At 40.3% G+C, this 12,890-nt stretch overlaps 1 protein-coding gene across 1 annotated transcript in view; it reads left to right on the forward strand.

Moving 5' to 3' along the window:
- Positions 1 to 4,458: 4,458 nt before the first annotated feature.
- Positions 4,459 to 12,890, forward strand: part of phlpp2 (PH domain and leucine rich repeat protein phosphatase 2) — a gene marked incomplete at both ends in the record, with an annotated part of 33,386 nt that continues 24,954 nt past the window's right edge. Inside the window, 3 exons of the mRNA XM_080039714.1 lie at positions 4,459 to 4,671; positions 7,078 to 7,361; positions 11,751 to 11,884. Of these exons, the coding sequence (XP_079895840.1) occupies positions 4,459 to 4,671; positions 7,078 to 7,361; positions 11,751 to 11,884 (631 nt within the window). The remainder of the gene's footprint in view (positions 4,672 to 7,077; positions 7,362 to 11,750; positions 11,885 to 12,890) is intronic.

Here is a 12,890-nt window from a genome sequence, read left to right on the forward strand (position 1 = left end):
TATTTAATAAGATTGACCTTTTTTCACTTCCTCATCTCATGATCTAAGAACCAGTCCCTCACTAATACTGGCCTACTGAAATGTCCACAGCAATATCTTTTTGTCTTAGCTTTGACAAAAAAACACAAATTATAGCTTCATGGTCCTGTAAATACCGTGTGGCAGGCTTTCCATTAAAATTGCCTGTGGGATGTAATTGATAACTATCCTTTAAAAACAAAGCAAATCTCAAAGAATATGGCAGCTATTAGAAAACAACTTTTCATGGGCTGGCATCAAGGTTTCAAGTTTTTTTTTTTTTAAGAATAAATGTTCCACGTAAATGAAATATTAAGAATTCCCCCCCTCTCCCCCGCATCAACACAATGTGAGTTTGGATCACTCAGTGAGGTACTGGGATGAGTTTTTCTGTGGTGACTGTTTGATTTCTTGGCTCTCGTCTTCTCCAAATCGGAAATCTGATCATGCTGTCGGGGATGGTAACCGTAATACCTCACAAAGTTCTCTCTTTCTGTTCACTTTCTGTTGCAGGAGATTAGCAGCTTGTGTTTAGTCATGAATAGCAATCAAGGGCAACACCTGCATGAGAGAAACTGAGTAGTTTGCACATCTCATCACATAACAAGCTTAGCAGCCCTGCGATGCTGTGTTGACCTCCTCAGATGTTCAATCCGGCTGTAAACTTATTTTCACTATGCTTCACTATCTTCTAACTTCTGTGACCAAATCAGAGAAACTAATAGCTTTGGAATTATTTTTGAGCTATGATATGTGTATATGGAGAAATTTATTTCAGTTTATCTTTTCTTTTTTCTTTTTTGTTGACAAATGCTATATTGGATTTTTTTCTGTACATATTGAGGGCTTTTACAATTTTGTCTCTTGTACTATCTTTCATCCTTTTTTTAGATACCATTTTCAAAAAATTCCAATTATTCACTATGTATATTGTCTAAATAGATCTAGTCAACATCAGTCGATAAAGACTTCCCTGTATCATCACACATTCATTGTAAAAGATATATGATCTGCTGCTGCCTGTACATTGTATATAGTTGTAAAACAAACAAAAGCTGATCAAATTAAATAAAACCCACATGAAGACTTAAAAGATTAGCTAGGAAGTATACTTGTATGCATATATGTACAAAAAATCTTAAAAGGATGCAATTGAACTGCATTTGATTTACTATTCATACTTCATTCATGATTGGATGTTTTAAATCTTTGCTTTTACAAAGGTAGTTTGGTGAGTCTGTAGGCTTCTTATTGGGGTTCCTTTGGATGTTAAAATAAGGATTGAATCTGTTTTTAACAGATATCTGAATAATGTACTGTACTACTGAAAACCCTAAGCACAGCACAGTGATGCACAGCAGCAGAAGTGGCACCTTGCTTCATCTGCTTCCCTGCCCCTCTATCGCCTCATGTATCCATGCCCCAACTTATTCTAAGAGGAGCTGGTTTCTTTGTCGAGATGTAACTTTTTCCTTCTTAGCCTAATGCGTGGTTAATTGTTCTGCAGTCTTGACGATTCTCATCTAATTAAACTCTCTTGAACTTAAAATTTGATTTGTGAAGCGGTGCCCCTTCATCTTAGCATGTTTGCTCTCATGGGTGCCTAGTTACCTTTTTGTCTGCCATGTAGCACCTCAACCAAAGCCACCATTTTTGGAATAGTCTTATCTGTACAGGAGCTCATACAAGTTGTATTATGTGCTAATAGGTTCCAGACATGTATGTTGGGATAATCAGCGTCCTTCCCAGGGTCTGAACAGTACAGCTTTCTTCTGGCTTCCTTTCTTTACTTTCGTCCCTTTTCTCTACTGTTATTTGAGTCTGCATGGCACACCTTGCAGTTTCTCTTTGTAGTCCCTCCGATATGAAAGGTGGGGCTGGAACACATCATTTTAATTTGATCTGCTCGCCTTACTTTCTTAAGTTTTCTTCATTGAGGACTTTTTTAGATTTTGTGTTTCATGTGCTACTTTTGCCTCCCCATAAACAAACCTTGTACAAGCCCGTGTTACAAGCTTAATGCCACAAGGGGGAGCTGTGCGAAACGGAAGGCTGACGAGATGGGAAAGGAAGTTTCAGTAACATCTCTCCGTGTATGTTTTTGTTGGTGTTGTTTGTATTGTCTCTAGTATATACCCTTCTCAATCACATCTGATCAGTTCTTTCAACGTTATCGTATTCATGCAGTTTTAAATCTACAAATGGAAATGAACCCAACATAATTGGGACAGTGTAACTTTAAAAGGAAGAAAAAAGACAGAAAACTCATCAGTGGTGTGTTCGGTGATTGAAGTGATATTAGTTGTGTGTGTGTGTGTGTGATTGAGAGAGAGAGAGAGTGTGTGTGAGAGAGAAAGTCATGCTTAAGAGTGTAATGGTGTATGACATGTCTTTGATCCAGACAAGACATGATTTTTGGCTGCGATTTCAACCTTTCAGCTTCTGAGCTGCATGTGAAAATCAGTGTAAATACTCTCATTTTTACTGTTGACCTGAGACTCTTTTTGAAATGCAAGACAAGTTCAAATTGTAAAAAATACAAAATCTTCACACCACGTTCATGGGTCAGTACTAACACAATAGGAAGTTGTTCAGATAGTGCTCATGATACTGTTAATAATTGTAGGAGGGCGACGAGAGTGCACATCCGTCACTTGGATTATATTTATAGTTGATTTTTGTTTTTTTGTTTTCTTTGTTAGGGTGAATTCAGTGTGTAAAGGGCTTGGAGGACCATCTGATTAACCACAATGTTCACTTTACCTGTTGAATCATGACGAAAGAAAAAAAATGCATCCATTGTATTTTGAAAAACAAAATCTGTTTGTAACCCCCCCAGGCCTGTCCTGACTGTAAAACAATATAATGAAATGTTAAGGGGGTGGGGGGGCATGAGGTTCACTTTTTTCCTTTCAAGTTTGACATGTTGAACTGAATCCCAGTTCTCCATGGTGTCAAGGTGAGTGTGAATGTCGGACTGAAAGAAAAAGGTGATTGAAGATGAGCAGTTGTAAACTATTAAATGGGATATTTTCAATTTATGCTGTGTACTCTTGTCTTTGGGTTGGAGAAAATTATCAAGCAAATAAAAAGTCCAATAAAAAATCTAGTTGAACTATCGTTCTTTGTTTCCTTGGCTTTGTGGTGTGGTGCAAAATTCTGCTCTATTTAAAAATAAATTATGTGCTAGTTTGGCCTTTTTTATTTTAGGGTGAGTAGCCTAATTCATCATGCGAGATGGTATATCAACTGTAAAATTACTCCAGGTTGCTAAAATGGATCATTAAATGTCAGCATGTCAGGTAATAGATTAAAACATACTAAATGGGCCACAGCATAGGCCTACCTCTTTTTAATAAGACATGTTGCTAAGAGAAGCACATGTGTAAATCATACAATAAAATATGGTTGCATTCCATTTAACTGCAGTTTCAGGGTCCTGGTAAAGTCCACCATGTCTTGACTTACTGGGACTGGCACAGCATTGTTAATGCTATCAATATATCACCTCTGCTTTTTCTACTAAGCTGATTACAACTATAATCAATGTAAAAAGGGCCTAATGCTTGAGCTTATAAACTGAGTTAAGAATATAGAAACAAACAAAAAAAGTGGGTTTTTAGGCAGTTGTGTCTGGCATTTAAATTCATATTGCTTGGGTGTTGTGCACAACTCAGGGTCCCCCTAGGGCCACTTGAATAACCTGCACCACCTAGATCGGCATCTGTTATTTTTTATTTGAATTAGGCCCTCATTGAAAAAAAATGCCTTTATAGGTGGTGCAGGTTATTCAAGAGGCTATTATTTTATTGTAAATGGAATTGAACAATATTATTACCCACTATTGTTAAAGCTATTGAGACAAAGAATGATAACAATATATATATATTTTTGTATATAGATGCATACAAATACTAGTAGCCTATACTAATCTACAAACTCACTTGGAATGTCGGCGTAATGGCACTGAATATTATTCTACTAATGTTATTGATAGTGAGACCATTAATGATAAAATATTAATACAATATATATTTTAATATTTCATATAGGCCTAGCCTATGTCGCCTATAGCTTGACACAAATTCAATCTACAAGTAGCCTACCAACGACACGCCCTACAGGGGCACGTCGTGATTTTTCCGTTTTGAGCTGCATCAAGTGGTTAGAGACTGTCCTTATGATTAATGTAGTGCGCCTCTCCGCTCAGAAAGGGGGCAGTGCGGCTGCTGAATAATAAACACCTTGAACCCGCCCCTTTAATGTTTATTGATCAGCTCTCCGGCAGGCCGTTCTGACAACAGTCACATTCAGTCTGGGTATGGCGTCGCAGCACCGACGACACAGGATGACATTTCTCCTCTCCGTGGGAATTTGCCAGTCGCGCGCCGGGACGACACCTCTTGCTTTTTGTCGCTGTTAATAGGGATCACAGGCTTCATGGCGATGGACGACGGCGAGAACAACGCAGCGGTCGTGACGACTAATAACAGCCATGAAGCGGGCATCAAGAAAGGAGGTGATGTCGGAGATAACGGGGCTTGCATAGACAGGCAGCCGGACACGGTGGTCCACCAAGCGGGGCTGAATCAGACTGCAGGTCGCGGCAGCCGCAGTGGTCCCGGAGCTGCGACGGGCATCCGAGTGCTAAAGGCAAGTCGCAACGAGAAGATATGTGTGTTTTCTCATGTGATGCAGTAGGTGGATTTAAAGAGGACAAAGTGCTCGACAAATATCTCTATATTGTGTTACATGTCAAGGCTTTCCTTTCATTCCAGCGGGTGATTGAAACAGGGCAAAGTGCATGAGAACGAAAGCGCATCCTTGGCTTGTCATATTATATAACGCCTCTGGTGTTCATTGATTGATATTATCTGGTTAATGATTGATCTGTGGGTGATTGCCATTAAGTGAGGAATGTACCAGAGCCAATTAACAGCCACAAACCACACACGCACTAAATCTTTTAAAGGGAGGCCCACTGCTGATCAGTTCTTCTGTGACATTTTAGGGCAAGACACATGATGTTTAATGATGACATGTAGGTCCCTGAGACAGCTGATCTCTCTCTCTTTCTCTCTCTCTCATAGAGCCATACTGTGCTATTCAATTAATGTATGTCTTCGACATTGTACTCAAAGGATGTTAAATATCAACATAAACAATACTAATCAAGTTGTGTTTTTGAGGATCAGTAGGGACATGCACCCTGTGGTGTGTCAACCGAATCAGTGGTCACATCCAAAACCTACCTGCCTGCATGTCTTAGCTCAAATACAGCCATGTTTGTGCGTCATCATGAAGCTTACAAGGGACGTCCAGAGAAAGAAAAAAACTGGGCCAGGTCAGCCATCAATCATTGACAAATCTTTCTGGATCTCATGAGGTGGTAGAAAAAAGACATAGCCTATATTATCGATGGGACAGGTGGACTGAATGTGCGTGTTCCTGTTCAGTGTGGCCCTGCTTCCCTTTCAGATACTTATCCACTCCTGGGGAGCTGCACTGTGCATCTGTAGGGCAGTTTACTTTCGTTGTGACAGATTTTTCAACAGTTGTGGACTTTGAACTACACTCTCCCTGGCTTATATTATGGACTCTCTAACCTTTGGAATATATAGCTGCTCCAATTATGACTTGTGTGTCGGAGTGAAAATGTAATTCTGGATCTTGGGGAATTTAAATTGAGCAAAATAATCTTCACTCAAGGTCCACTCAAGTTTGAATGAGTAAACTCTATTTTTTTGATGAAAGCCGTGTAATGCAGAAGCAGGGGAAGATTCCTTCTAATCAATGAATTCTTAAAAAGTCATAGGTGTAAAAAATGCTAGTTATTCAGGGTAAGTAATGCATGACAACATGGCACATAAATATGATAAAGACTTTCCCAATGAATTAATTGGTTTAATCCAAAGAAAATTTGTAGAAATTGATTATTTTAAGTGGAATTCATTATTATTAATCTATTTATCAAGTAAAAGTGATATCATGCATTCATTTGACAAAGCAAAACTGGGTTTTTCCCACAGTTGGTCAAAACAACAAACACAATTAAAAAAACATCACTTCTAGGAAGTTGTGATCAGGATTGTCTGATAATTTAATATTGAAAACGTCCATGCAATCAGTTAATGTGTCTTCACTTGTTGTTATAGTTAAAAGTGCCTTTATGCTCTACCTTAGAATATTATGTAGAGATGTGGGGTCCTCAACAAACTCCAACAGCAGTGAAGTGTGTGTTTGTGAGTATCTGTCTACTTGCAGAGTCAGATAAGTGGAACCATGTCTCTACCTCTTGGACCAAGTGACATACTGTATGCTGTGTATACTATGATGTGCCTTTGATGGTATCTTTAATGAGCAGCTGATGTTACTGATGCATTTGTTTCAGGAGAAACATTAAGGCTACTGCACATCCAGCCAACATCACCAACAGTGATTAGGGAAAACGAAAACAACATGATATTCTTAGGTAACAGAAAGACAAAACATCACACTGTTCTTTACTTATGTTCAGTGCTGCTGCTACAGACAGAGGCGTCTCAGGAAAATGGAATGTGGAGTTAAGTCTAGTAAAGGAAAGCAATTGCAAGTGTTTTCTGTTTAATGACTAGCTACATTATAGCTAACAACTGAAAATCAATTCTAAACCATTCACATTGATTAACTGTATCATTGTCTACCCATGTGAAACAATGTGTGTCTGTGTGTTTTCTTTTGGGGGGGGGGGGTTATCCTCCATTGACACAAATACCACTACAAGTGTCACCTTCACTTAATTGTAGCAACACCCTGTCTGATGTAAACGACATATATCCACGTTTGGCTCATTGCTTTTTAGTTTAACATTTTATGGTCCAGTACTGATAGCTCTAAAATCACACTTAACGAGAGTTAGATTATTGGGATTACTCACTTGGTAACTACTAGCACAGATATTGAACCGACAACAGCACCTCTGGGAGGGTCCAGCAGTACATTTTGAACACTCTCAAGCATGTTCATATGTACTTTGATGCCAATCTATTTGTTAAAATGACTTGATCCTTTCTGGGTCAGCAGCGCAACATGAAGCGGAATGGGAGTCGTGGCTGTGTGACGAGAAAGACCCGGTTTGGATCCCGAGAGCGAGACTGGCTGAAGGGTGACACGCAGCGGGGTTGTGTGTGTCTGTATGGGGGGACGGTGGAGCCCCAGCCCCCTGCCTCTGGCCCACAGGCCTCCTCTACTCCCCAGGCAGACCTGCAGTTGGTGCTCTGCTCCACTAGTACCACTGTGGAGGAGCTGTGTTCCCAAAGGGACGGACAGGGCCTCTACATTCAGCTACATGGAGACCTAGTCAGGTAAATAGTATACTCACTGAATGTAGTCATATAAAGTTTAAGTCATCATACTTTATCATTTGCTGTGGAACATAGAACCACCGCCCAACGTTGAAAGTACAGTGATGTTAGGAAATGCTATAAAGAAGGTAAAGCTCTGCAGAAGCCACACTATGGTACAAGACCTCACAGTATGTAATGTCACAGTAACCTTTGACCTCCGAAATCGAATCAGTTCACCCTTGATTCCAAGTGTAAGTTTGTTTTCTGAATATAACAAAAAATCCCTCAAAGCGTTCTTAAAATATTATGCTAACAATATTCAAAGTTACAGTGACCTTAAACTTTCTAACCAAAATCTAATCGATTCATCCTTGAGTCCAAGTGTGAGTTTGTGCCAAATTTGACCAAACTCTCTCACATAGTGTTCTTGAGATATCAAATTTATGAAGCATGAGAGTCAGAGTGACATTGACGTATGACCTTTACAATCTTAATCAGACCATCCGTGAGTCAGAGTGGACATTGGTGCAAAGTTTGAAGAAAATACTTCAAAGCTTTCATGAGATATTATCTTCACAAAAATAGTCTGGATGGAGCGACAGACGGACGGACAACCCGAAAACAAAATAATAACAAAAATATCTCCATGCTATCCAATAAATTAACTAAATCCAATTTAAATGTTAAGGTGGGTGCCCAGTTAAAAGCTGTAACTTCATGACCAAGGGACATGGCTGGACTATTCCATAAGCCTTGTGCCCTTTCCATTGCAACACACTGATGTGGGTTAACTCTCCATCACTTACATTGAGTGAACCAACAAATGCATCCAGCATGCTGCAGGCCTGCGTTAGTGTCTTGATTGATCCATTCCTGCTGTACACAAGTATCCAGCAGCTCAACGCTTTAATTATCATCATGTTCTAACATGCAAATGGAAAGAAAGTGAAATAAATAAAGAATGACTTGAAGCGTTAAAAAGATGCTCTGATTGGCAGATGTGTGAGCGTAGTGCAACTGAAACATGAGATGTGGTGGTTGAATGCTGTTTAAACAGCTCTCTTACATCAGGAACACACACAAAGAAACCACAGCTGCAGTTGGTAAAATGCTGTACAGTAATGTCTTACATAGGGCAATTTGGAAGCTTTATATTTGTATATACTTGTATATTCCTTATTAATATACTATATTAAAAAATATATACCACACCCTGGCTTTTTTAACTTGAGGACCTGCTGCACTTATCCCAACATCACATACTCCCACAGCACCAAACCCATGATATGCTCATTAAACATGACAATACGACTCACTCAGCTACACAAGACATATCTTAACAGAAATAACAAATGAGCCCTTGATTATCTAAGAAAGGATAAAAAAGCTGGTTCACTGATCTGTGACTGGATAGGTAAGAGGGCTGTTCCTCCTTTGCTCTCCTATGAAAGAAAGGCGAGTGAGTCTATATAACAAGAAATCATAGCCATAGCTTAAATCAAAGTGGCTTATGGATTATTCTATGTGAGCCTGACTGTCTGCTCCGTTAAAAATTTTTTTTTTATACAATATGGGATTTTGAGATAGAACACAATCTTGAAAATCCCACTACATGTGTGGGGGACCAGCAGAAAATGGCAGAAGGTGCGCTTATAGTGGGAAATTGTAAATGGTTATGTGTTACCGGGTGGAAGATCATGTCACAGACCTGCTGCAGATGTTGTGCTGGAAACAACGCTGGAGACGTTGCTAATGACTTTGTAGGCTGGTATAGCTAATGGTGTTATCAACTAACAGCACATGAACCAACTTCATTATCTCTCTTCTGATTAAAAGCTGTAGGCATTGCAGAGTTATGCAGACTGGTAATAAATGAAAGCCTTTTGGTAAGCCTGTGGATAGGCTGTGTTGATTCAGTTTGCATTCCAGCAGTTCAGCGAGTACAACCAGGTGGATTTAAATTTAATATTTAAGTCAATCCAACATCCAAAAACTGCGTACTAGCGACTTAAGACTTCGATTTCTGTTCATGCAAGGGAAGAAATCCATTCCCACAGACAGACAGCACATACAGCAAAGACAAGTCAAGGTTGCATTACAGTAAATGCATTACCTTTTTAAAAAAGTGCAGATGTTCCCGGAACATACATGAGCGGGGACTCAATTTATAGTTGATCTTAAAGGATTATGTTTGACCTTTAGTCCTATATTTAAAATCATTTTATGAACTATTTTTTTAGATAAACGTTATTTGTGTGGTAGTCTTTGCTTCTGTGATTGATAAAAGATGCTTGTACTGTAAGTGAGCAGCACTGAAACGAGAAGTTGACAGCATTGAGACAAGCACTGAAGCAGGATTTGTAAGGAATGGCTCAATGTGGCAAGCTTTTTTTAGTGATTTTCTTTTTATAGCTTGTAGTAATTTGCTTCTTACAGGCAGACATGGCCTGGCTTCTTTCCTGCTTAAGGAACAACGTATTTTTAATTCAGACAAACTCCCTGGTATGATTCCCAAACTGAGACATTGAAGTTGATAAAGGACATCCATTAGTATATTCATACAATTTTTCAGCCATTTATCCTGTTCAGGTTATTTGTGCCAACAGGTCTGTGTTGAGCAGAACAGTCCAGAACAGTGTTAATTTCCCCAGCAACAGGCTCTTCATTGGGGGATTCCTGAATGTTCCCAGGACAGATGGGCTATGTAAACCCTCAGCTATGTTGTGGGTATGCTCCACAGTTTGTCATGCCCTGAGGAACTCCAAAGGGAGGCTCTCTGATATCTCAACTGGCTCCTCTCATGGGCTAAGGGAGTCCCAAATCACACAGCTCCTCACTCTGAAATGTAAAGTGAGGCAAACCACCATGCAGGGAAATCTAATCTTATTTCGCTTGTTTTCAGTCAAAATAACTGGCGGCAGCGAAATACATATAAATAAATATTTAATTGAATTTGGCAAATTATGAATCGATTCAAAATCGCAGAATAAATACAAATTTTTCACCACCCCTAGTATTAAGCAAATAAGTTAATGTAGCTGCTATTTCCACCTGCAAATATCATGTTTTAGATTGTAAATCGTAAGCTTTGCTCAATAAGGGTCTGCTTATTGATTTCTACAAGAGGTACCTGCCAAGGTACAAGGGGAGCAACTAATAGATAAGTTTCACATTTGGGAATGTTGCTTTTCTTTTGCAAACAGCAACCTCCATCTTTCAGCACTTGATCTCTATATGGTAACTGAACCCTTGCTAGATGATCCAAGATTCCTGAGGCATCGCATCTTCTGCCAACTAACGCGATGTAAAACCACACCGTGTTAAAAATTAGGACGCACATCTCGGAACTTCTCCTAGTCAGCTTCTGCATATCCTGCACTTCCACACCCAGGTTGTATTGTCAAATCATTAACAATATAGCATCCGCTGTCTGTCTTTACACACCCACACAGTACAGATATGTCTTCTGTGCCAAAATAAGCTAAAACACCAGTATGGGCACACCATTGCTTTCTGCTAACCCGACCTATATCTGTTACATTGGCACGTCTACAGTAAATACAATAAAGCGAGAGACACATTTCTATAGGTTGCTTCTTCCCTTCCACCCTTCTGCCGGGTCTGCCCCTAGGATACATGAGCCCACTCGGTTGCATTTGACAGGGATTTAACGGCTTCTTGCTGCATTGCCCAAGGTTGGAGAATTTGTGAATAAATGAGGCATATCTGTGCTGAGCGTAAGCATCAGTGTGAATTGTCACCAGGGACTGTCAGTCATCCTCCCTTTTTGCTGGCTGCTGGAAGCGGCCTAAATCCTGCATTGAGGTGTTTAGTCCACAGCTGCCTGAGATCAAATAACGGGATCCTGCACATCCCATAGGCTGGCAGAGGGAATGATGGCCGCCCTCAGGCTTGAGCATGGGGTACTGATATGTGTTTGCCTTCTGTGCTCAGTGATGTCTTTTATTAATTCAAACACTTTTTCCTTCTCATTTCCTTCACCGAAAAGCCAGCATCAACTGGCAGATTTATTGATCCAGCTCTACATTAAAATAGAACTCAAAAACTATTCACCAACTCATTATCTTGATACCTTAACATCGTATGAGGTAGAACTGCAAAACCTTCTAAATCAAAGTCGATGGATCACACTGTCACCCAAAACAATTGTCAGTAGATGAGTAAGCAAATTATTTTATTGTAAAATGTAGAATTAATTTGCACCTATGGAAAGTGTAGTACAGGGATTTCAGTTCAACCTAAAATGGGATATCATCTACCATTGACGCAATTTAGATATGTAGTGCTGTGTATTCATATTTGATGTGTTATATATATTTACACCTGGTTTAGATATTTTTGGGATGGGCATTGTTACACCACCTTTCTTTTTTTTTTGTCCCATAGGAGACTGGACCCCCCTGAGCGTCCTCTCCAGATGGTGTATGACTACCTGGCATCTATGGGCTACGCAGACCCTGTGCGAGTGCAGCAAGAAGCAGCCAACTCAGACCTCAGCTGTTTGATCCGTTTCTCCAGTGGTGAGTACTGACCCACGCACAGGGACTATCTGGTAGGAGCCCGCTGTCTTCCTCTTAAAAAAACCTTAAAAACAGCCTGCTGCAGGTCAAACATTACAAAATGATATATGGCTTCGTCTTTTGATTGTGTGTGTGTGTGTGTGTGTGTGTGTGTGTGTGTGTGTGTGTGTGTGTGTGTGTGTGTGTGTGTGTGTGTGTGTGTGTGTGTGTGTGTGTGTGTGTGTGTGTGTGTGTGTGTGTGTGTGTGTGTGTGTGTGTGTGTGTGTGTGTGTGTGTGTGTGTGTGTGTGTGTGTGTGTGTGTGTGTGTGTGCGCGTGCACGCGCGTGTTTCTTCAGCAAGGATTTTCTGCTGGACATGGTGTGAAGGCAGTTAATGTATGAGGCCTTTCTGTAGCTGTCTTTTTAGTATTCAACATAGCCTGGGATACCACAAACACACAGCCGTCATGGCCTCATGATAAGTGACTGACTGTCCATCCTTCATCCTGTGGTGTATCTCCATCCCCATGTTTCACCTGCTGCTGCCAACGTGTTCCCATGACCCCAGCAGGGCCGGAGTGACTTAAGTGTTCCCCCGTGTCACTGTGACATATAAATGCACTGGCAGAATGGATGTGCCTCTCTTGAGAAGCCTGTGACACATTTGTAAACCTTCATGTTTTCTTGATGCAGTTCACATAAACCCACAGACAGACAACTCTAGCTCTCCTCCTCGTTTGAGTGCGTGCATTTGTCTAATGATACTCTTACGGTATAGCTGCAATTAAGGGATTTGCCGTTAAGGGGTAAAACCCCGGTGAATGATGTCCCTTTCATGTGTTTCCACTTAATAAACCGACTGATGTTTTTTCTTGCTGAGTCAGTGGAACGCCTTTGCGTCTGGATTTGAGACTTTCTCACATGCTGCTGCTGTGCCAGAGAAAGAGGAAGACTGAGCAAACCACGGCGTCTAAAAGGCTCACATGAAATTCCTCGCCACAAAAAGAAGCACACCACTCTCCTCTAT

The sequence above is a fragment of the Ammodytes marinus genome (assembly GCF_949987685.1).
Source record: "Ammodytes marinus genome assembly, chromosome: 1".
In the NCBI taxonomy this organism is placed as follows: domain Eukaryota; kingdom Metazoa; phylum Chordata; class Actinopteri; order Uranoscopiformes; family Ammodytidae; genus Ammodytes; species Ammodytes marinus.